General features: G+C 43.0%; 1 protein-coding gene across 2 annotated transcripts in view; it reads right to left on the reverse strand.

The window, feature by feature from the left end:
- Window positions 1-25210, reverse strand: part of RFTN1 (raftlin, lipid raft linker 1) — a 198767-nt gene that overhangs the window by 106187 nt on the left and 67370 nt on the right. For both annotated transcript variants that reach the window (XM_061193694.1, XM_061193695.1), the window contains one exon: window positions 15745-15931. In XM_061193694.1, the coding sequence (XP_061049677.1) occupies window positions 15745-15931 (187 nt within the window). The remainder of the gene's footprint in view (window positions 1-15744; window positions 15932-25210) is intronic.

Genomic DNA, 25210 nt, shown 5'->3' on the forward strand with positions numbered 1-25210 from the left:
TAAAAAAAAAAGAAACTTAGAGTCTATGGGCATCTAACTACCCAACACTGCTATTTATTCTAACCATAGAGAAGAGCTATGAAAATTCAGTTGCTTCCACAGTCAGGGATCAGGGAGTTTTAAAAAGCAAAGAGCACGTAAGCAGAGTCTTTGAAGCTGTGTGAAAATTAGTCATGGGACAATGGATAAAATGACATTCCAGGCAATGAGAACAGAAATTAGGAAGGATCTAGATGGAAAAAAAAGCATGAGTTACATGGTGGAAATAATAAATAGGTCAGTTTGGTAAAAGATACGCGAAGGCGAGGTTTGTTTATGCTAATTCGGCTGGATCAGTAAACACGAGCCTCGCGAATGTATGGGTGAATTTGCTGTTGGAATAGATCTGTGATGTGGGCCCTGCAGTGCTGGCTGGAGCAGAAAGTGAGAAACAGGGTTGGAAAGAAAGGACAGGGGTGTGTCGCTACAGGACGGAACTGGCCTTCATTCTGAGGTAAAGGGGAGTCATGGATGGTCTTAGATAAAAGAAGATACAGAAGTACAGATTTTAGGAAGATCAAGCAAGCAGCATTGCATATGATGGAGGAAGAGTTGGAAGAACATTTTAGGAGAGCAAAAATGAGAGCTAAAATTTCTGTAGAGGAAGTGGATGGATGGGAGAGAGAGTTGAGGTGTGTCTTGTCCCTGCAGGTGCTGGTGATTGGGTTGGGGGAGGGGAATAAACTTCTGCTCCCCAAAGATGCTCTCAGATCAACGGGGAAAAGGTTCCAATAATCTCTGTGACCTCCTCTTTGCAAAGTGAACCAAATCTACAAAAACAAAATGAGGCTGCTGGAGTCAAAAGTTTCCCCTAACAGTGAAGCTTGAGAAATGCTGGAAGAAGAAAAAAGCCAAGTAAACAAATCCTAGTGAATCTTTCAATAAAGCACCTAATTACAGAGTTTATCAGGGGAGTGCTGAAGTAGGAAGCAGAGAGAAGGAAACAACTCATAGATGGGTCACTGGTCTTTCTTCTCCCTTGTTTTTTTCACCAACAGACATGCACCCCATCTGTGGATAAGGGTTTAGTATCCCCTGGAACATTCCAGAGATGACGGGGGAGATGTGCACATGATACCCTAACCACACACTCTCCCAGGCAGCTGTGCACTGCCAAGCGGGTGCAAGGCATCATGGGCCCCTAACGAGCCACGGCTGCTATTTATTCTAGAGAAATCTTGCCACATCCTGCCTCACTCTTTACTGCTCGAGCCGGCTCTCTGGTAGATAAGCCATCAGTGACTGCACAACACAAGGAGTTCACCTTTAACCTTAAAAGGCAAGAAAAACAAGTTTTACCCCCAGTGGTCCCTGTATAATGTAGCTGTGGGAGAAATTCAATCCCCACCACACCGGACTACAGCAAAGAGGACCACCGCCACACGAAATCGGACTTGGGGCAGGGTCCTGCTTTCTCATGAACCCTGCAAGGCTCCTCGCTGACTCTGAAACATGTGGAAATGATGACTAGTAGTACTGATGCATAAATATTATTTTTTCACAAAGATAACACTGAATAAAGGCAGGTCTGCCTGGTACTTACTGGTTCAGAAGAGTCACATTATCTGCAAACAAAAATAACAGCAGTAGCTACACACGTGAATGCCCTTCCTAAGACTCTCATCAGCCACGTCCAGCTGAGTGACAGGAAGTCTTCTTTATTTACGGTTAATGCACACATCCCAATTCAAGTTTGCTCATCGTTTCCTTCTTTTCTGGGTCTTCCTACCCGCACCCTCCAACCTGCTGAGTTAGACGATGGACGTGTTCCATCTCTGCACTGCCCAATACAGTAGCCACTACCCAGATGTTGCTACTGAGCACCTAAAATGTGGCGAGTGCCACTGAGGGAATGAATGCTTAATTTTATTTAATTTTAATTAATTTTCATTGATAATATGTGCCTAGTGGCTCCGTAATAGAAAAGCCCAGCTTAGCTCCGTTCTGAAACTTTGATGTGCACATAGATCCCCTGGGATCCTGTTAAAATGCAAATTCGGAGTCAGCAGATGTGGGTGGGGCCTGGGATCTGCATTTCTAAGAGGCTGCCAGGTGATGCTGAGGCTGCCGGTGCACAGACCAAGGTAAAGACTGGAACTGCTTCGGGAACCACCAGTGTGACCTGGAAGCCTCATGAATGGGTGGTCCCAAAGCTTTTGATCATAAAACCCTCAAGTAAAAGTCTCCTGAGTACTACTGTACCAACATCTTACATATGTTAGAAAACAATGCACACAAAACATTTAGAAGATGAGAAACAGATGAAATAAGCAATATTTAAAAAGTGTAGTCACAATAGGTTCCTATTATTAGTAATTAATATTCCAAGGCATAATATACACTTGAAATTAGATTCACTGTTAACAAGAGTGGAAGTAAATCCACATTGCAAAATGTCTTCTTGATGAGTCTAAAATTCTTTGGCCATCTTTTGTCAGATTGGAATAGGTAGGCATCGATTTTTTTATGTCACCAAGAAAGCTCTTACACACAGTGAGAGAAGGATCGATGTGGCCAGTTGTGTGTGTGTGTGTGTGTGTGTGTGTGTGTGTGTGTGAGAGAGAGAGAGAGAGAGAGAGAGAGAGAGAGAGAGAGAGGAGAGAGGCGTGGTGCTCCAAGGACAAAGAACAAAATAAGGGAGGGGCGAGGGAGGAGAATTTCACATTTACATTACTGGTATTCTGTGTTCTCTTCAATCTGCAATGAATTTACAGGAATTTTTTACGCCATGTGTATATTTCATCAGGGCTAACTTAGTTAAAACTACAAAAAATAATCCACAAATCCACTTCCCTGGGTTCTCAGCTGCAAATGTTCCTCTGACCCGTCTCCTCCAGGATCCCCCCCGTCACACCCCGCTTCATACAGACAGGGGCCCTCTGACATCTACACCCAACCAGGTCATCACCTTCAACCTGAATGCTAAATATTGGTAATGTATAATTTCTCTCCTAATTTTTCAGTATAAATAAACATACACGAAGCTTCAATTCTCTTTCAACATAGGTATGTGGTATGTCTACCACCTTTGGTAACCACTGGTCTAGACGGTGCATAGAATTTTCAGAATAATCACAAAGCTCTAGAATAAAAAATGTACTTCCAACAATAATATTGAACTCTATGATCTTAAAAACACTTGGTAGAAATTCTTCTCAGATTAGTATGTAAATGAAATTACAATTTCAGCAGGGTTTACTGGGAACTGAAGAAAATAACTTTAGACTATAGACTATATATGGAAAAATCAATATGCCAAAGTTGCCAAGATCCTGAAAAAAATAGTGCTTGGCTAGATATTAATATACACTACAAATTTATTGTAATCAAAATAGCATGGGATTAGTGCAAAAACCAATCAATAGATCAAAGGAACAATAAAGAATCGGGAATAAATTAGGGTGTATGCAGAAATCCAACCTATGATAAAGGTGGCATTTCATTCACCAAGTTAGGTTAATACAATAAATGCTGTTGACAAAGGTAGAAGAAAATACAGTTAGACCCCTTACCTCACACCCTAACGCTAATCCAGTGGTTCTCAGCTAGGGGCAGCAGTTTTGCCTGTTCAGGGGCATTTCATAACATCCGGAAACATTTCTGATTGTCATAACTGCAAGGGCGGGAAGGGGGGCGGTGTTTGCTATTGGCATCAAGTGGGCAGAGGCCAGGAATGCTGCCAAATATCCTGCAACTCACAGGACGGTCCCTGGCCCAAAATGTCAACAGTTGAGAAACTACATAGGCTGAGAAATCCTACCCAAACCCTAACCCTAATGATTACAAAGTTAAAGAGGAACAGTGTTAGAAGTAGAAAGATCCTGATGAGAAACCTGGCTCCTCCACGCCATCAGAAGGGTGACTCTGAAGAAATTACCATTTTCTTCATCTTGGCTTTCAAGAGGAAAGACAAGGCACACCATGAAGCAAAGAGCAGGGACTCTGGCCACAGCAATAAATAAATGGTAGCTATTATGGCCGATAACATAAATGGCAAATCATATTAAGAAGTGCCTGTGAGTCTAAAATGTCAATATGACACTAATGAACTTATCTACAAAACAGAGTAGACTCACAGACATAGAGAACAGACTTGTGGTTGCCAAGGGGGAGGGGGGTGGGGGAAGGATGGAGTGGGAGTTTGGGATTAGCAGATGCAAACTATTATATACAGAATGGATAGACAACAAGGTCCCACGGTATAGCACAGGGAACTATATTCAATATCCTGTGATAAACCATAATGGAAAAGAATATGAAAAAAAGAATGTATATCTATGTATAACTGAATCACTTTGCTGTACAGCAGAAATTAATAAAATATTGTAAATCAACTGTACTTTAATAAAATATTTTTTTAAAAAAAAGAAGTACCTGCAAACATATAAATGTTCTTCACAAGAAAAATGGGCTTTTTGTTCCCTTTTTGTTAAGATCCAGGTTGCCTGACAGAGCAATTTCGGGGACCTAAACTATAGAAGTCAAGGATGAAAATTTCAAGTTGTTATAAATCCCCCCAGAGCACAGACTGTGCTCACCTCTTTCTCTCTTACAAGGGTCACTACCTTAGAAGACACAGACACCTAGTACATTTTGCTTTTGCTTTTAGGGAACAGAGGGAAATAGTGCACTAATGGCCTTAGAACCATCATTTGCATACAACTGTTCAGTGCAGAAACTGACAAGGCCCAGCTAGCCTGCTGAATGGAACCATTTGGGGGGGGCTCCAGATGGTTTGCAATGGCAGTCCTATGTCCTGAAACCAGCTTGGGGGTAACCAGGCCTGTGGTCCCATAGCCTTGCTACGGGGACCCTTGATACTGCGAAGCCCAGAGGATTCTGGGAGTTCTCTGAGGACCCTTCCATAAGCTCCGGGCCCCTGAGCTGAAAGATGGTGTATTTCTGAGCCATGAGCCTCAAGATGGAACATAAGTCCCATCCCCACCACACCCTCCCACTCACCTGCCCCACACTTCAGTACTGAGAAGTCATTAATAACTTCTTCAGTCTAATTTTCTTAGGATATAAAATGGAAGCAAGGAATAACGGAAGATAATAGTACCTTTTAGCTATAAAATAGAGGAAGTCTAAAACCTCGGCTCAACGCGTAATAATGTTTTCAACAAATATTAACGACAAAAAACAACCATCATGAGGACATAGTGAGACAAAATTATAACACTTAACACACACAGGAATGAAGCAGAAGTGCTCTCAGGCCCTCACAAACAGGTGTTGTATGAATACGAGTTACTAGTTTGGTTTTTAAAGTCTTTGTAGCCATTTTAAGTTCCATCCCGTGGTTGCCGAATAGGAAGTAAATGAAATGATGTACTCCACTAAATCACATTACAGCATTTACCTCTTTGTAAAATGGTTCCATCTTTCAACCATTTAAAAAATTATAGAAAACAGCTAGATAGATCATAGAGATAATCATTACATCAAGATCTCAAGAACGCTGCAATCACTAACAATGTACTTATATGGACCTGGAAGTTATTTCTCACCTGCCGCTGCAGTCATAGCTAAAAATGCAAAATTGAATGAGTACTAGTCTTTTCCAGGCCCCAACACTGGTAATGCCCACTGCATCTTTCTTAGCTTGAGAAACAGACACAATCTAAGTTACCTCTGATTGACAAAGAAGAGTAAAGACAAAAAAGACTTTGCCAGGAAGACAATCTGAGTTCCTAAATCTAATATGGAATAGGCGTGCAAATACAAAAATCTAACACAAGTAAAATTGTGTGCAACCAAATGACCTATATTGTGTGCACATGGCCCTCATAACAGTAAGTGTCCCTATAACCCACCTGCAATGTCACATAATAAACCTTCCTAGAGTCCATTTTAATTTAAAGATTGTGTGTACAGTGTGGGAGGAGAGGGCTATTATTTACTTTATTTTAAAACATATACAGACATGTCATGGTACCGTAGTATTCGCGCAGGTTTTAAGGTCAACAGGAAATTTCAAAGAAATGTAGTGTGTGTGCTGCTGCGTTTTGGATATCTGCTAGCTGTTCTGTGCCATTCCAAACGACTTCTGAGAAAGACTGGAAATCACTAGTATGCTAATTCTCTCTCTCAGAGGAGGCAAAAAAATAAATAAAGTATAAAATGTGGGGAAAAACACAGGCAATCAACGACAGCGATCAAACAGGGGAGGGAAATGAGGTCTCACACGAACCACGCACGGCTTTCCTGTTCTCTCCGCTGGGATAAAGACCGACACTTGGAGAGACAGAAGAAGAATAGGTAGGCAAGCCATTTAGGGGTGTGGATGGGAAAAAAAGTCTCTTTCCCCAAGAGAATGTGGCTTTACACCGGCATATTAGATTGGAAAGTGCAAACACAATAATTAACAGTGAATCCTGAAACTTCAACACGCCAGAAAAGGGTGTCACTCAGGAGTGAGACGGGAAAATAGGAGGGATACATTAAGGTAATCTTCAGTGAGGCTGGACAGCTCCTCAGGGGGCGGGCGGCAGCCCTGGAGAGCTAATCAAGTTCTCCCGACACCTCGGGAAGCTTGAGAAAGCTGATGAAGGATGCTCCCACGCCAGCAGCGAGGGGCAGCCGTGGGCAAAGAGCGGGGGCCCTTCCCAAATCCGAACCCCAAACAGCAACCTCCACGCTAAACAAACACCTTTATTCCCCTCCTGATTTAAGAAAAGAACTTTGAGTCCCCCTTCCTCAGTTTCTGTTCTCTGGGAATAAACCAGCTGCTGTGGTTTTTCCACCACAGTAACACGTGTCAATCACCACTAGGCCCAGCGTTACTTTTCCTCCCCACGTGTGATTCCAACAATCAGATGCCCCAGGCTGAAGCCCAGCCTTGCGTGTGAGCATTTTCTAGGGCACATCCCAGAAGGCGCCCCCAGCCCCTGTGTATTTCATTTAATTATGAAACCTCTTTCTAGAAGCCCCATAATTCTCCCAAGAGTCAAAGTAATTGGTAGAAATTAGACATGAAGAGACACAAGGCCTCTTAAAGAGGACACTCTCGACTATAATTTTTAAAAGAATTTTCTGTTCAGTTCCAATATAATTTTGTACTTTCCCAATTCTGCCCTTTTCAAATGCCAAAGAAAAGGTTCATGTTATCTTGTGGGCTATAAAAAAAAAGGCAATTGTTGGGCTGCATCCCGCAGGCCTACAAGGCCTGCACTTGCCCGGCTTTAAGACCTTAAGACCGAAGAAAGAGCCCTGAGTCACCAACAGAGACATCAGTGGTTTCATGGATGGGGGAGCTTACACGTCTGAAGCAAGGTCTTGGAGGGACACCCCACCTTGTGTGGCCAAAGGCAGGCAGAACCTGAAGGCAGGCTTCACACCCAGCGAGAGGGGAGGTTACCAGTTATAGGGGGATTACATCAGGCTGCCTCATCAGTTACCAGGGAAACCAACAGAGGGGCACCCCCTTACTGTCCCTTGATAAGAACCACCACTAGCTGGGGTCTGGGGCAAGTACTTAAGAAGGTCACTCCTGTGAGTAGGGTATAGGTGAAGCAGGTACTGGTCAAGCAGGGGATGTACAGAGAGTGAGAGAGCAGCCATCTTTATTGGCCTAACCATACAGCAAGGTAATGCATTTGTACTCCACTAAAGGTCCACAAAGATTTCCCTTCCTTTGAAGGCCATCCTTTGGATGGTTTTTAAAAAAAAAAAAAAAAAAAAGAGTGAAAAATAACGTACATTACTCTTGTGGCAAATCACTGCTTTCATTTGGCAATGAAAGGATCTTCTGTGTGTGTGTGTGTGTGTGTGTGTGTGTGTGTTCCATTACTTGGGGTCCATGCTGCTGTGTGGCTACATTAACAAGATGCACTTTTGGTACTGGTTAGATATGTAAACCAAAGACAACTCCATCTTTCAATGGATTTATGGTCGTTTAGTGAAAGATGGTAGCAAAATTCCACGGCACGGTTTTATTCCACTCAATTCAGGAAAATTCTATTGACCCACACCTACTCAGCACCTGGCACTCTAAGTAAGTAATGGGAATCCAAAGACGAAAGAAGATTTAGCAAGGGGGAGGGGAGGTGGGCAGACATATGAAAAACAGTAACAAGAGAGTCAGAAGTCTGATGATTGCTGTGTGTGAAAGGAGAACAGGCAGCTCAAAGGGTGGGTGATGAACTCCCCCAAAGCAAGCACCACACAGAAATCTTAAAGGTTACAAGATGGCAGCCAGTGGGGTGGGTCAGGGATACACAATGTTATTTTGAAAAAGCGAGGTAACGGTTAAAAAAGAGAAGTTTTCACATAAAAATCCAGATTTCTGGCTTTTCTTAAAAAAAGTACAAGATCTGGCAACACTTGGCAACAACGGAGCAGAGATAGGCATGGGCTCTCCAATACCCGAGAGTCCTCACTCATGGAGCCTGGCCCCTGTAGGCATCGGCGTCGTAAGCCCCTGTCTTAGGACAAAGGCAGAGTCGCCAAGATTTCAGAATCCTACCCTAAGAAGGGAAACAAGGGGGAAAGCTGAACACTCTGAGATTTGCTTTCCTAGAAATAAAACAGCAAAAATCCAACAGAATTGTCTCTCTCTGCATCACTTGACACTGAGCAGCCAGAGTTGACTCAGTTAAGCCTCTGTGCTGCTCGTAAGTGCTTGTGAGAACAGCTTGCTGGTGCAGTCGGAGAGGAAAAACTTCTCAGGCTCCAAGCATATGGTCAGTGTGGAAGAGAGCAACTCAGCACAGCTCTCGGCAGGCCACTGCATCCCTTCTAAGAATCACTGGAAGCATCTGGTACAGAAAATGAGGACCACAGCAGCTGGGGCTCGGTCAGCAGCACAGAAGTGGGCTGGTCCTCATAGGCTCACCCCGGCCTCACATGGCTTTCCACAGCCTCCCCCAGCTCGGCCTTCTCTCCTGGCTCCCGGCTCCCCGGGGGACACCTTCCAGGGGCATGTGCCACCAGCAACAGCCAAAACACGATGCGACCAAACTGATGCCATTCATCTCCTCCTACGGTGGATGCTTTCCATTTTCCACCCAGGTGCCTCCCATCCCCCCTCCCGGTTCTGTGTGTCCCCCCAGCTTCTGCGTGATTTGCAGTCATCTTTGGCTATTGGAGCTGCTTCACCTGGATGTGCCCCAGACCTGGAAGTGTCCGGGGAAGCTCACGGCCAACAGCTCCTGGATGCAGGAGTGTGAGAGCCAGCTCCCCAGCCTCAGGGTGGACTCACGGCTCCCCAGAGGACCAGCCACCCTTGCTGGCTACCTCCCCTTCCCTGCCCCACGACCCTGCTCCTGATTCCTCCTGGGAGCACTTCCTTAATAATCACTTGCATGTGAAGCCTCTTCTGGGGTCTGCTCCTGGGAAAACCCCACCCAGACTCATCCCCTCCCCCCCCACGCCTGCCCCCTCCAGTTACCCCTCCCAGCCCCTAGGAGTCAAAAGCTCACTTAGACTTCGATTCTCCCTCTTCCTCCATGCTGTCCCTTTCTAGCTAAACATTAAATCCAATATTTCTTCCTATGGGACACATACCCTCACCTTCTCACTACAACCGACTTTAGCTACCCATCACCTCCCACCATGACAGGTGCCATGTTTTCTCAGCTTCCATTTTCTTCCCCTCTTAGGCTTTTGGAAACTCAGCACTTCCAATGGTTGTTCCTCTAAAACAAAACAAAAATATTGCAGTGGTTCCCCGCTGACTTCAGGATAAAGTTCAAACTCCTTAGCCCGGCCATCAGAGGCCTCCTGATCCAGGCCCTCACCCTTCTCATGCCTTTTCTCGCCGTCTCCCTCTGGACCTGACGCTCCAGTCACCCCACATCATCCGTGGTCTGCTTTTCCAGGCTCCAGGCTCCCCTGGGCCAGTCCCCCTGCCTGGGAGGCCCTTCCTACCCCTGGTGCCCTTGTTCAAATCTACCCATCAGTCCAGACCCAGAGCCCACGGGAGTCACGGAGCCTCCTTTTCTGAAGCCCCCCCCATTAACACATTCCAGGTGAGAGACAAAAACCAAGACCCATAGATTAAGCTGGGCATTCACATAATTTGCATATAGACTTTACATCTTCCTAGCAGATAAGTTTCTTGAGAGCTGGGAGCTCTTTAGAGTGATCTTTGCTCATTTATCTTAGAAAAATCTAACTGAAAGGGCGGAAACGTTTACCACTTAAAGCGGTGTTAGTTATTCTAGTCTCAGGCAGATGTGTTCCAGAATGGATGTGAGACAGCGGCGGGCGGGGCGGGGCGAGGGGGGAGATCCTCTTCTCTCTATCTTAGCTCCCACAGACGCCTCTCTGGGTGCAAGCATCTCACCACCCTAGGTGTGATTCTAATGAACACTCACTCTAAACCCAAACCGACTTACTCCCCACGGGGCTCATTGTTGGAAACACCAATCTGATCTAGTCCTGAAGGAAAGCCTGCATCATCGGGTAGAGAGATGCTACAGGATTACATTTCACGGGCAATTAAAGAGATTTTCAAGGGCAGCTTTGATTATATGCGTTTTTCACCCTCCACCAGGGTTTCGGAATCCCACCCCCTGCATTAGCTGCAGCTCCTCTGTGTGCCCCACTCCCTGACCCTAAGCCAAAAGGCACCTGATGAATGTCGACAGAGGGCACAAATGTCCTGGTTCCCTGTACCATATAAGGCATTATTCCAGGGGACCTGGACCCAAATGGCTTCAACCCATTAGTGATGAAAAAACACATCAAAGACACCCTGAACTAGCTCTGTGTGTGAACAACGACAGTTTGTAACAGCTGAAAAATGGAGCGGCACAATGCATTTCTGTACTTATGTCTACAACCATAAAGCGACCTAGAATTAAACCCACACTCATGAAACATCAGAGTGACATCTTAATAACTGACTTCTCTTAGCCATCATGTTTTAAGATCTTTGGCAACTCGTTCTAAGGAAAACTGCCCGAAGAAAATGAAGGACAACTTAAATGTACTTAGAAATCAGAGTGAATGCAACTACATTGTCTGTTGCAAATCACTCTGTGTTCCCAAGAAAGACCTGAGAGAAGGAAGTACAATCGCCCTTTTACTTACTCACCAAATATCTCATATTCGGCTATTCATTCTTGAGTCAGTTTTCAAAGCCACTGACTGACTCAATTGAACACACTTAGGATCAAGAACAACTGAGTCAGATGTGTGGTTTGGCCTGCCATCTTAAAATGGAATGGCAGTTATCAAAATTTTCAGAAGAAAGGATCAGGCAGTTTTTCATGGATTGAAGTGAAATTTACCAAAATGGCAGAGGCCTCAGAGGAACATTACTGCACTGTGCTTTGGGAATAACTGATGATACAGTTAGACTGTCCATGATGATCTCAAATTACTCAAAATTCACTAGAAAACATTTCATTATGAGACTTGAATAAACTCTTCCCACTTCAGACATATTACTCCTACGCCCACCCGAAAGAAATGTTTCCTCCTGAACCATTTCCCTAGTTTTTCTTTCCAGCAGGAGGTGACTTCTCCTTTTTCCAAACTCCCATGGCGTGAGGGATGTCTTATTTTCTCAGGTAAACTGCAGGTACCTGGAAGGCAGGTTCCACGGGCAGTTGAATCTTGCACCTGCATCCTCTCCCTTCCCACCAAGTAGAGTCCCTAGCACGATACCTTAACAAAGAGCACAAGCTAAATGTCTGCAAATGACTCAATGAGTGAGTGAGTGAATGCAAGCTTGTATGGTTCTGGGGTTTTTTTTCCTGCTCTTACTGCAGACCCCAAAGGCTAATTATTTGCTACAAACTTTATGTTCACCTTTCAAACACATTAAGGTTGATATCCAAGTTTCAAGTAGTCATTCCATGATGATTCTTGCTAATGAACTTGATTTAAACTGATAGTAATCTAAAAAGTTTATGTACAGCTCTTTCAATATTGTCTACTTAGACAATATTAACCAAGGCATTTACCTCCTCTTTGAGAGCTAATCATTTCATTTACCAGCATCTATAGCTGTCAGAACTTTGGCAGACTTGGTGAAAAATACCATTAACTGCCCATATTAAAAATTAATCACACAAGATTTCCTTTGTTTCATTTTTTACCACTTAAACTCCCTACTGGACTTCCCTGGTGGTGCAGTGGTTAAGAATTCACCTGCCAATGCAGGTGACACGGGTTCAAGCCCTGGTCCGGGAAGATCCCAAATGCTGTGGAGCAACTAAGCCTGCGTGCCACAACTACTGAGCCTGCGCTCTAGAGCCACAACTCCTGAAGCCCGGGCGCGTAGAGCCCATGCTCCGCAACAAAGAGAAGCCACGGCAATGAGAAGCCCGTGCACCACAACGAAGAGTAGTCTCCGCTCGCTGCAACTAGAGCAAGCCCGTGCACAGCAACGAAGACCCAACGCAGCCAAAAATAAATTAATTAAATAAATAATTTTTTTAAAAAAAGACCAGGTAGTGAGCTTCTAAAGGCTGCCTTATGAACATTAGATTAAAATCAATACTTAAAAAAAAACCAAACAACTCCCTACTGATACAGAAAATGTTCTGCTGGGTTTTGTTTGTTTATTTTTCATAGCATGGGGTCTTTTCCTCATGATGCAAAAACATACAGTTATTGCATTTGCTAGGAGAGAAAATGCCTGAACTTTAAAATTGTATAATGCAATACTAAACAGAAGTGGGGGAAATTCTCTTGGTCATTTTTGTCACGAGAATGGCAAATTACCATTCTCATTACCATACCTGGCAAATTACCAAGCTTTTGCAACTTCCTTTAAAAGGGTGGGGGCCAGTTTCAAAGATCTGGCACCAAGTTATCCAAGCAATTCTTCCTCTGTATCTGCTTATTAAGGAGCTGGAATGTTCATTAAAGTCATCCAGGCAGGTGGTCCAGACACTCTGGATAGAGTGAACTCAAACTCAAGGACAATGTCATCTTCCCTTTCTTGAAAACCCTCCATGCCTCCTTCTTCTTAATAGCTTGACCCATTTTCTCTTCTGGAAAGTAAGTTCATTAGCTCAGGGCCTGTCCTCAGTGGGAGGAAAGAACCCCTACTGAACGCCCCAGCTCCACCGCTGGCTTGTAATGAACTATTCCTAAAATGGGATCGTTTATTTCTTATTCCTGCAGAGAAGCTTTCTTGCCCACTTCATCCAATCAGACTACAATATAGAGTTGGCTCAGGTCCTGCAAATCATTTAGTACAAATCCCACATCGTACCAGCTAGAAAATGGAGGCCCAGAAAAATCTACTGATGTGCCCCTTACACGACATCACCTGCTAGGAGCCAAGTGCAGCACAGAACACAGGCCCTCCAATCAGGCGCCCTATGTGCTTTCTCCCCTTTCCTGGTGCTCAAAACTCTCCCTGGGAGTCAAGTGGTGTTGGTGAGTGTCAGGCATTGAGCCAGACAGAAGTAGACAGGTCCTTATGCCCTTGCTACTCTAAGTGTGGTCCACGGACCAGCAGCATCGGCATCACCTGGGAACGTGTTAGAAATGTAGAGTACCAGGCCCCACCCCAGACCTTCTGAATCAGACTCTGCCTTTGAACAATATCCCCAGGAGATTCAAAGAAGGCACATCAAAGTTTGAGAAGTGCTGCTCCATAGCAGGGGGAAAAAGACACCTTCACATTTAGAATCAAGTTCATTTATGATCTGCTGACTTCATGGCAAGTCCTGTGCTAGCATCACCTATAGTGGGATTATACAGAGGGATACTCCTGTGTCCTGACCAGAGCGGACTTTTGTCCCCTCCACATACCAAGGCCGATGGAATGGCCTAAGGAACAGAAACACTGGAGCCCAATGAATGTCTTAGGTAACTAGGAAGGCACATGGTAAGTTGGTCTTATTTTGTCTCTTTTCTGAAATTCTGATTTATTTGAAGACTGTTAAGTGGTAAAATGGAGGAAAGGTAGAGTACAGAAATTACCACCTTATCTAAAAATCAAATATGCACTCTCCCACTTTTTTTCATAAAGTGGTCATCCACAGAATCATGGGTGCAGGAACACATCAGGTGCTTCACATCAGGGCTCAGATGCAGGTACAGGAGTCAGCCTGCCGGGGAGGATGCTTGCTGCCATGTCTGCCACCTTGATAACTAACTCCATGTCTGGGCCTCAGCTTCCTCGTCTTTAAGATGGAAATAAAAGCAGTACCTACCTCATAGGCTGATTATAAGGATGCTGTGATACTTACAAAGCCTGGCACACAGTGAGCGCTCAATAAATGAGACCTATTGTCACCATGTACGTCCCATGTGTCAGTGGGACCTAAAACCACTAGGGCTCCCAGAACAATTTCCTCTTGTGATTGACCAGATATTGACCCACTGCCACTCAACATAAAGAAACCAATAGGCAAAAAAGGCAGACATTGAGAAAAGTTTCACTCTGCAAAAACCATGGTAATTCTGGACGTTAGCAAAGGCGGACGCCACCTTTCACTTCAAACTCTAACGGAAATTAACATGGACTGAGCGCCCCAGAGCTCGATCAGCCATGAAGAAGTGAAGAACTCTGCTGGCCAGGAGACAGGGGTCCCTCTTCGTCACACAGCCTCACGCCCCACAGCTGTCCCTCTTGAGATCACCAGCCAAACGTCTGTTCAGCGGGCAAAGCAAGCGAGGAAGACGGGCAGTTGTTCTACGCTCTCTCTTTTTGAAATATAGCACATGTTGTCATTTCTCCCACGATAACTGGCCAAAAGACAGATCTGATTTCCTTTGCCAGGCTTTCAATTTTTATTTTTACAAGAGCAGCAGAAACCTAATGTGCTTTCTATCCCACCTTCATTGTTTTTATTTATTTATTCATTCATTTATTTTTATTGGAGTGTAGTTGATTTACAATGTTGTATTAGTTTCAGGTGTACAGCAAAGTGATTCAGATTTATGTACATATATATATATATATATATATTCTCTTACAGATTCTTTTCCCTTATAGGTTATTACAAAATATTTAGTTCCCTGTGCTACACAGTAAGTAGGTCCTTGTTGGTTATCCATTTTATACTGATATATAGTAGTATGTATATGTTAATCCCAAGATGCTAGTTTATCCCTCTGCGCCCCTTCATCGTTTTTTTAAAAAGCATTTAAAATTAATATTGCTCTTTTTGAAAAACCGATCTCTACCTCTCTTTTCCTAATTAGACCCAATAAAAATATAAGAGTAAGCATTCTTGGGAAAGCCATATTGAAAAACATCATCCAAGCCTTGAAAATCAAAATCAAGACCAAATCAATTACAGGACTTGATTCAAGTGAATTTTGTTTTTCCTCCCAAGTGATTGACAGAAAGTATGATGGGTTCAAAATATTCAAGTATTTCTGGAGTTTGGGGGAAGATATGAAGTTTGTATACAGCCTCTAACCAAAGTGTGTCTTCCAGCCATGCTTTGCAGATTAATAGTAGTATACTCTCACTAGCTGCTCTCTTCTGGGAGTACAGCTCAAGGAGACAGTTTTCTACCTGAGTGTAATCCAGTAAATTAAAGGAGGAAAGGATGTAACGTGGATTCTCTACTTATGCCGTCTGGTGTGGACAGTTGCAAGACGCTATGAAACTCTTTGGTTGTCTAATGTTTGGCCTTACCTGTCAGAGGGCAGAGGCCCTGGGAACAGATGCAAACTCCACACACACACTCCCGCAAACCCTAATCCTTTCCCCTCCCTTCTTCATTCAACACACATTAGGCACCTCATGATGCTAAGCTAACCGCCCACCCTCAGAGGCCTTACCTGTCGGCTTTCTTGATCAGGATGGCCCTGAAGATGTGCTCGAGGGGTGTCTTCTCCCGCTCATGGGTTGGCTGCACGAAGGGGTGCAGGGCCACCAGCGAGAAGCCCTGCTGGTACAGCTCCAGCAGCTGGGCGGGCAGGTCACGAAGGGAGGCCAGCCTCACGGCCGAGGCCCGTGGGAGCTCGGCTGGGAGTGGAGAGAGGGGAGGCTCATCAGAGACCCACCCAGACCAGACACCCCACCCCATCCACATCCCTCTCCCCTCAGCTCAGCAGAAAATCTCCAGGTCGCCTCTCAGTCACATGAGTCTTGTTCCCATCTTAACTACTGTCTTCAAGGAAACCAACAAAACAGCTGGTTAATTTCCAACTCATCCCTAAGTACTGATGATTGGATGGCTTAAAATTAGAGCCAGTTTCTCAGAGATCACACTGGAAAAGTCACTTCCACCCCCTCAGAAAATAAAAAAGAAAGAAATGAAGAAGGAGGAGGATCACAAGACGATGACAACTGCACACAAACGTAAAATTGCCGGGTGGCAAAAAGCAGCAGCAAAACACAGTCCAAAGACAGACCGAACAACATTTCTGTGCCACTTAAAACAAAAGGGTAATTTCTTTAACAGGCAAAAAACAGAAACAAGAACAAAAACAAGAAAAAGAAATATGGGCCAAATATACAAACAGGCAATTGCCTGAAAAGCATAAAAGGGTAATCAACACTTGAAAGGACACTCAAATTAACTCAACATTAGAACTATGCATAACAAAACAAATAAATGTTTTCCCCCTATTGAATTATTTTAAAATTGGGGTTTAAAAAAACCTTTTTGAGAAGGGCAGACAAGGTTTCAGAAGTCAACAGATTCAAGTGACAAGTCTTCCAGCCCAATCCCCCGCCCCTCAGGCTCTTTCCCTAGAGGCAATCAGTATTACCCATTTTCTTTTGTATATATGTTAATAACCGCTGAATCTGTACACAAATAAGTTTATATATCTATCTCACTTTTTTTACACAAATGGTAGGATAATGTTACAACCCAGCTTTTTATCCATTTTTATCGATTAACAGTATCCTTTTCTTGGAGATCATTCCATGGCAGCACACAGAGCTCGTCCTCATTCTTTTTACAGCTGCACAAGTGCTCCATTGTGTGAGGTACCACAGATTATTCAAACTTTTGCTTTCATAAGTTATACTGCAATGAAAAACATCACTCCTACATGATTTCACATGCATTCATGTACAGTATACCTAAAAAAGTTAATTCCTAGGTGTAGAATTGCTGGGCTCAAGATAAATGCACTGTAATTTTTTTAGAGACTGCCAAATCTCCACAGTGCAGTAAGGGTTTACCTTTATCAGTGAGGTACAAAGGTATTTCTTTTTTTTTTTGAAGATAGTTCTTTTTATTTATTTATTTATTTATTTATGGCTGTGTTGGGTCTTCGTTTTTTCTGTGCGAGGGCTTTCTCTAGTTGCGGCAAGTGGGGGCCACTCTTCATCGCGGTGCGCGGGCCTCTCACTATCACGGCCTCTCTTGTTGCGGAGCACAGGCTCCAGACGTGCAGGCTCAGTAATTGTGGCTCACGGGCCTAGTTGCTCCGTGGCATGTGGGATCTTCCCAGACCAGGGCTCGAACCCATGTCCCCTGCATTGGCAGGCAGATTCTCAACCACTGCGCCACCAGGGAAGCCCCACAAAGGTATTTCTTTTCCCACGCCCTGGCTCATCTCACAGCGAAAACAATGATCCCTGTGAGGTGGTAATTTATATTTCTCATTATGTAATTTGTACTTTTTCTTATTCAACGTCTCACGTTTAAATGCTATTTATGTTGCCTTTTCTGTTAACTGTTCAAAATCTTTGCCTAGTTTTCTACTGGGTTATTGGTCTTTTTTCTATTGATTTGTAGGAACTCTTTATATATTAGGAAATTCAGTTCTTATTTGTAATAAGAGTTGCAAATATCTTTCCCAAATTATTGTCTTTTGACTTTGCATGACATGGGTTTTGCCATGAAGAATTTTTTTAAATAAAGTTGAATTTATCAATCTTGCCTTCAATGGCTTCTGAGTTTTATGTCATAGCAGAGAGACCTGGAATAGAAAACAATTCTCTTGTGATTTCCTGTAGTAATATTTCAGTTTTTGCATGTAAATCTTTGCTCCATTTGGAGTTTATGCAATACGAATTCAACCTTTCCCACCCACCCCCAGTTTATCCATTTTTCCACATTGATTTGAGATGTCACCTTTATCATATGTTATATTCTTAAGCATATTTAAGTCTATGACTGTGATCTATTAATCTATTCTAACAATTTTAGTTTCATATTATGTTTTAAAATCTGGTCAGGCTATTTCCTGAATCTTCCTATCTTCCTGTTTATTTTCTGAATCTTCCTGTTTCTCCTCAATTATTTGTTTTTCCAAATGGTCTTTAAAATCAGCTCATCAAACTGTCCCTCAAAAAAAAAATCTTGTTGATACTATTATCAGATCATGTTCAAATTATAGCTGAACTGAGAATGGATTTTTTTTCTTTTTAACCATTTTTTAAATTGAAGTATAGTTAATTTACGATGTTGTGTTAGTTTCAGGTGTACAGCAAAGTGATTCAGTTATACATATCTATATATGTCTATTTTTCTTCAGATTCTTTTCCATTATAGGTTATTACAAGATATTGAATATAGTTCCCTGTGCTATACAGTAGGTCCTTGTAGGTTATCTATTTTATATATAGTAGTGTGGATATGTTAATCCCAAACTCCTAATTTATTGCTCCCCCCACACTATTTGATTATATTTTTAATCCACAGGAATTGGAAATTGAAGCCAAACAATATTTTACAGAAAGTTAACAACATCAACCTCCCGAGAATGGATATTTTCATCACGCTACAAGTTTCCATCCAAGAACATTGTACGATTTTCCCTTATTCAAGACTCTTTTGGGGGTCCCTCGGGTGCATATTAAAATTTTCTTCACATAGATACTGCACACTTGTGAAGTTTATTCCTAGTTATTTTATATTTTATTGCTATTTGAATTGATTTTTTTTCTCCTTTTACTTCTGTGATCTCCATCGTGGGCAAGAATGTTGGAGAAACACTCATGCTCATGGCGGTTGATAGTGGTGAACCTTTCTGGAGGGCCGTGTGGTATTTTCCCTCAATCCTAAAAGTGCATTTGCACTTTGTCCAGCAACCTCGCCACTGAGTATTATGCCTATGGCTGGACTCCTAAATGTTTCTCAAGATATATGGGCAAAGATATTCACTACAGGGTCATCACAACAGCAAAAACCTAGAACCAAGGAGTTCTTCATTGAAGGGCTAGCTCAACACTGGGACACCCCAGTGATGAATCCTCTGAACCATTAATATGTGTTACATGCGGATGAAAATGTGCCCAAGATCCATGACTAAGTTAAGAGACAAGGTGTCTAACAGTGTTTATCGTAGGATACTTTAGTATAAAAAAATTAGAAGGATAGATAGATATGAATAAAATTTTTTTCTGGAAGAAGTAACAAAAACATCAATATTGGAGAGACTGGAGTAGGGAGGTGAGGATGAGAAGGTAGTTTTTACTTTATTTTGTACTTTCAATACTATTACCATCAATACAGCAATCATCTGAGTGGAGGGTTTATGAGACATTTTAATTTTCTTCTTTACATGTGAAAAATATTTAAAATTTTAATGTATTTTTAAAAATACTGTGTCACTTTAAAACAAACTTAAAAACAAAATCTAGGGGTACTTAAGAATACTCTTAACATCAGCCACTGTAGCCCTCATTTCCATACGTCAGGCAAGAAATTTACAGGAAGAAAAATCTACAGCAATGATTCATTCTAAAGCAAGTGTCCAGCATCCTGGAGAAATCACCATGAATAACAGTGACAAAGATAAGGCTGGCCAGGAAAGCTGGAAAGCATGCAATCTTTCCCTTGAAGAGTACATTCTACATATGCCGCCAGATAGAAAAAAATCTTGAAGGTAAGTCTGGAAAGAACGCTGAGCCCGTCCACACTCCTAGGCACAGCAACCCAGCGGGCCAGAGGGACAGCCTCTCCAAGCCTGCCCCACCGCCCAGCAGCAGAGGCAACACCCAAAATCCTCGGACATGGAGACCCTTGGGCGCCACCCCAGACCTACTGAATCGGAATTGGAGCCATCTATGTCTTCACAAGCCCTCGAGGAGATTAAGAGGCTGAGAACTACCTTCTAGAGGGTTTCCCTTTGGCACTCCTCTAAAGGGCAGGGAACCTTTGGATCTAAGGGCACACACCCACCTGTGACCTGCACCCCAACTCCACACAGCCAGGACCCTGGCTGTCCCTGCCGTGGCAGCCCCAGGCCCACTGCGGGGGTCTGCACAGGCTTCTCCCCCAGTCTGTGTGCACCCCCAGGCCCAAGGCGGCACAGAGACTAGGGCGAGGCGAGTGGGCAGACACTGCTGCGGGGGCAACATTTAAGGAGCACCAAAAACTCAGTAACCAGTACGAATCAACATTAAATGCGATATGTTAAAAAGTGAACATGAATGCCGAAAGTCCATAATGAAAAAACTATCAAAAATTTTACTAAAGACAGCATCCGTATTATTGATTTTTGTTTTGCATCAAGCTCGGCACAGCCCTGTTACTGATCTCCTCTTTTTAAAAGACGTTGTCTCACTTGCCTCACCCTAGTGCCGGCCCAGCCCAACATCTCTTGCCCTCTTGTCCGGGGCCCTGCGAATGACAGGAGTGGGCCTGTATGTAGGTTGTTCCAGGGGAACCAGGGGCAGGTCTCCTGCGCTGTCAGGAGATGACGAAGCAACAGAAGCGTGTGTGGCACAGACACTGGTTGTTTTATTTAAAAAACTGAATGGACTTTTGGTAGGAGTGTAAGCCCTTCTGGAGGGTAATTTTATAATATCCATCAGACCTAAAAATACCACACGGCACAAAGATCCCCTCTTCTTTCATAAAACTGTACATAAAGAGCATCTGTGAGTCATCAAATATGAGACCTCAAAATCAGTCTCTACAGGTCGGTATTTTGTAAATGTTTCGAGTATTTCAGACTCTTTCTGCTACAATAAAATAAACCTGTGCCAAGATTTTGATAATTTGTATGTTTCTTTCCTCTTATGCATGATCCTATAATTTAAAAGATGAATAAAAGCAGTTGACATGTTTAGAAGACTTGGGATTCTAGGATCAGCTATGCTCCACACTGGCATCCATCCCGGGCCTGTGAACAGTCAGTTTCCGCATATAAAACGGAGATGACAACGTGGGCCTGTCTTCCATCAGAGAGTGGTTGTAAGGATCACATGGGATCCTTACATGTGTAAGGATGCATGAGTAATGGATGGAGCTCCGAACAACGGAGTTCAGTGGTGCTGGGAGTGGCGATGGACTGGCCCACTGCAGCCGCTGATGACAATTCGGTGCTGGGACATTAAATCCTCCCCATCCCCATCCACAGCCCTTCACCTCCACGCGCCAAATCAGTGCACGAAAAATATTAGTCAATCAACCACTTTATAGCTAAATGCTTCCTGAATGAAACATAATACCTTTAAAATTTTTATATTCAAATCTAAAGATGTATCTCCTGTCAAAACTCAGCAATTTTATAGCTTTAATATTTGGTATGCATGCTGTCAAAGTTGAGCTTCATGGTTAAAAAACAAATAAAAATGAATCTCAACTATCCTATAATAAAAAAAAAAAAAACAGCGCCAACTGTAAACGTGATTAAAGGCCTAATTTCACATTTCTTTTTGAACCTTAACCTTAAAAAGAAACCCTGGTTCTTGTAAAGTGACCAATCCCCCAGTGTCACTACTAGGAAAACAAACAAGGGAATGACTTATCTGTTTGGATGAACATACCAGTCGTGGGCTCTTGGTCTATTTCTCACCCCACCCATCAGAATGACCTCTCCACTATTTTTGTTTTGCAATATTTGCCTGATTTCGTTTACAAATTACATAACCTTGGGCAAGTCACGTAATTCCCACCCCATCTCTTGGGTCCCTCATTTTTAAAATGAAGACCCCGGACAGGCAATTCCAAAAGGAGCTTCCAACTTTAAAATGCAATGATGTTATCATTTCAATTTGGAGACTAAGGTACAAGTTTCTAACTAAAAAGTGACATTGGAGAATACAATAAATGTTTCGAATGTGAACTGAAAGAGTCCTCCCAAACCAGAGCCAAAATGAGAATAAGGAACAACCACGTGTTCGGGTGGGTAGAGAGACGGAGAGAGAGGCAGGAAAAGAATCTGCTGCTGGTGCAGCAGGATAAAAGTCACCGCTGAAGATGAGGGCACTGATGGGCCAGTGTTACCCTCCAGTCTGAGGAAGTGTCACCATTAGGGCCCAACACCCATTTGAAGGTCACACTTTTCTCTCCACTTTCCAAACTGTCTTGTTCCACACGCTTGGTTAACAGCAATCAGCCTGCAAGCCGGGGTCCAGGCTGGACATCCCCGTGCTCCCGCTCAGGGAGCTGTCTTCTTCCCATATGGGGACTCATGCTGCTGCTGTGCAAAGCCCGGTTCTCCAGCCTGGCAGGGGCTGGGTCTCATCCTATGACCTGTAGCAGGTCTGGGACAAATCCCAAGGCCAGGAACTGGGGCCCCAGGGTCCAGATGGATAAAGTAAGCAAGAGACAGAGCCAGGGGATGAGCAGTGAACACGGAGGGCCCACCTCCCCAAGGGGGTGGCATCTTGTCCTTCTAGCCTGGTTACTGCCAATGGGCACGTGGGCCCATTGGTGCCAGAACGTCTAATTCTTACCTTCAAGAAGTCAGAAATCTTGATCCTCATAGAAACTCTCCTAATCTTTAGATTTGGCAAGTAAGTCTTATTTTATTTTCAACCCCATATGGCCCAAAGCCAAGACCTGGTAGGTCGCAGTATCTGGCTGGGGCATTTGATAAACGTGGGAGGATGGATGCCCCACACCCTTCCCATCCCTGATGGTGGCACTGCCAAGGGATGGTGTGACTGCCAGTCAGGCAATGACCAGCTTACCAGTGTGCTCATTCCCACATCATCACGACTTATCCAAGTCTTCAAGGACATGTCCGCAGGTATTTGACACACGCCTCTATTTCCTTTCTACTTTCTGTCTCTATGAATTTGACTACTGGAGGTACCTCATCCCAGGGAAATCATATATTTGTTCTTTTGTGACTGGCTTATTTCACTTAGCATAATTTCTTCAAAGTTCATCTATGTTGCAGCATGCGTCAGGATTTCTTTCTTTTTTAAGGCTGAATAATATTCCATTGTATGTATATATCACATTTTTTAAAAACTGAAGTTAGTTGATTTACAATGTTGTGTTAGTTTCACGTGTACAGCAAAGTGATGCAGTTATACATACATACATATATGTACATTCTTTTTCAGATTCTTTTCCCTTATAGGTTATTACAAAATATTAAGTATAGTTCCTTGTGCCATACAGTAGGTCCTTGTTGGTTACCTATTTTATAGATAGTAGTGGGTATATGTTAATCCCAAATCCCTCCCTTTTCTATACTGATGTAGACATGAACAAAGAGGTTAGAACCACATAACTATATTTCAAATCCCTTGGAAATCTTTTTTTCCCTCATTCAATTACCAATAAGAGGCTTTTTTTAAAATCAAAACACAGAAAGTACTGTTAGAAAGGTATTTTGGGTAACATGAGAGTCCAAAGGTTTTGTTTTGAAATAAGTGGGTTTTTTTTCTTTCAGAAAATAACTCCATATAAATAAATAAACCATTATTCCAGGAGTTTAAAAAGAAAGGAAAGAAAACAGGGGAAAAAGCATAATCCACAAAACCACATATTTCTTAACACTCCTGGGATAAAGGAGATTGTGTTTTTGCTATGACTATGTTTGTTTAGCAGAAACACTCTGCAGCCCTGTTTATTCCCTGGAAACGAAGCCCTTCAGACATCTGCAGAAGAGCCAAAGCGATGTTTCTGCTACTTCAAACTTCATTACAAGGAAGGTACCAGCTTCCAACACAAGAAAGAAAGCGCTGTGCACAATGACCTCACATCTCACTCAAGTCTCTACAGCAGGCAACACACGCTGACCCGCAACAGCTCCTATGATTTTGCCCAGCAATCATTTGTGACTTTAACCTAATTATTCAAAGTCCAACTTTGCTTTTCTAATTACATCCACTAATGGATCTGTCAATACCAGGGAGCCCAACAGGAGAGAGAGACACCATCTCCCCCGGGTCATTTCCTTCTCAGGTGAAGCTGATAATGACACTGTTCAACCAAATCTTTTTTTCTCTAATTTCCTTGAAGGCCACCATTTCTATAACATCAATTTGGCTGGACTTTGTAGTAGATCCAATTCAGCAAAAAACTAAAATCAATCACTTTTCGATGTGGGGTTTTTCACTGTATAAGTAAAAAATAGGAATTCAATTTTTTTTTTTTTTTGGCCACGCCGCGCAGCATACGGGATCTTAGTTCCCCGATCAGGGATCGAACCTGCGGCCCCTGCAGTGGAAACACAGAGTCTTAACCACTGGGCCCCCAGGGAAGTCTCAGGAATTCGATTTTTTAAATAATGTTTGCAGCCCGTGTCTTCTGTGTTATTTCTAAATCTGTGGCATAAACCTTTCATTTTAGGATTTTCAAATTCAGACTTCTGTCATCTTTTTATCAAATAAGCTCATGTTTCTGAAACTTAAAAAAAAAAACACACATCCAGGCTCAGGAGACCACACCATTAAAACACTATTTATTCTTTCATATTTTGTTAATTGGAGTGAAATTCACTTAACATAAAAATCAGTCATTTAAAAGTGAACGATTCAGTGGCATTTAATACATTTGCAATGCTATACAACCATCACCTCTATCTAGTTCTAAAATGAGGAAACTGCATATTCATTAAGCAGTTATTCTCCATTCCTCTCTCCCCCAGCCCCTGGCAACCACCAATCTGCTTTCATAAAACACAATTCTTAACACCTTAACTAAATCATGGATAAACTCAAGAGGGAAATCTAAAGCACTTCTTTAAGCTTCCATAAACCTAGGATTCTACAGGCCAATCAGGCAGTAATTGACAAAGCAACAGATGCTCATCAAATGAGTTCCTAAGATGCAGGCCACTGGTCCACAGATGCTTGTTAAACATCAGACTATCAGACTCTGTGACAAAAAGGGGGGCTATAAAGGGGAGCAGGGAGTCAAGTTGTTATTGGTTTGCTTGTCATTCCAAAGAGTCTCACACAGTCATTGAATTACACACACACACAATATTGTACTATAAAAAATTCAACGTCTAGGTGTTTGTAAGGAGAGGGCCTGAATAATTCCTGTTGACGATACCCATTGATCAAACTCCGAAGATGGCATGATTGCTCATCTCACCTCACCAGTCCACTTTGTCAGAGAAGACACAGGCTAAGATTCATCAAGAAAGC

This window comes from Eubalaena glacialis, chromosome 6 (assembly GCF_028564815.1).
Source record: "Eubalaena glacialis isolate mEubGla1 chromosome 6, mEubGla1.1.hap2.+ XY, whole genome shotgun sequence".
NCBI classification, from domain to species: Eukaryota; Metazoa; Chordata; class Mammalia; order Artiodactyla; family Balaenidae; genus Eubalaena; species Eubalaena glacialis.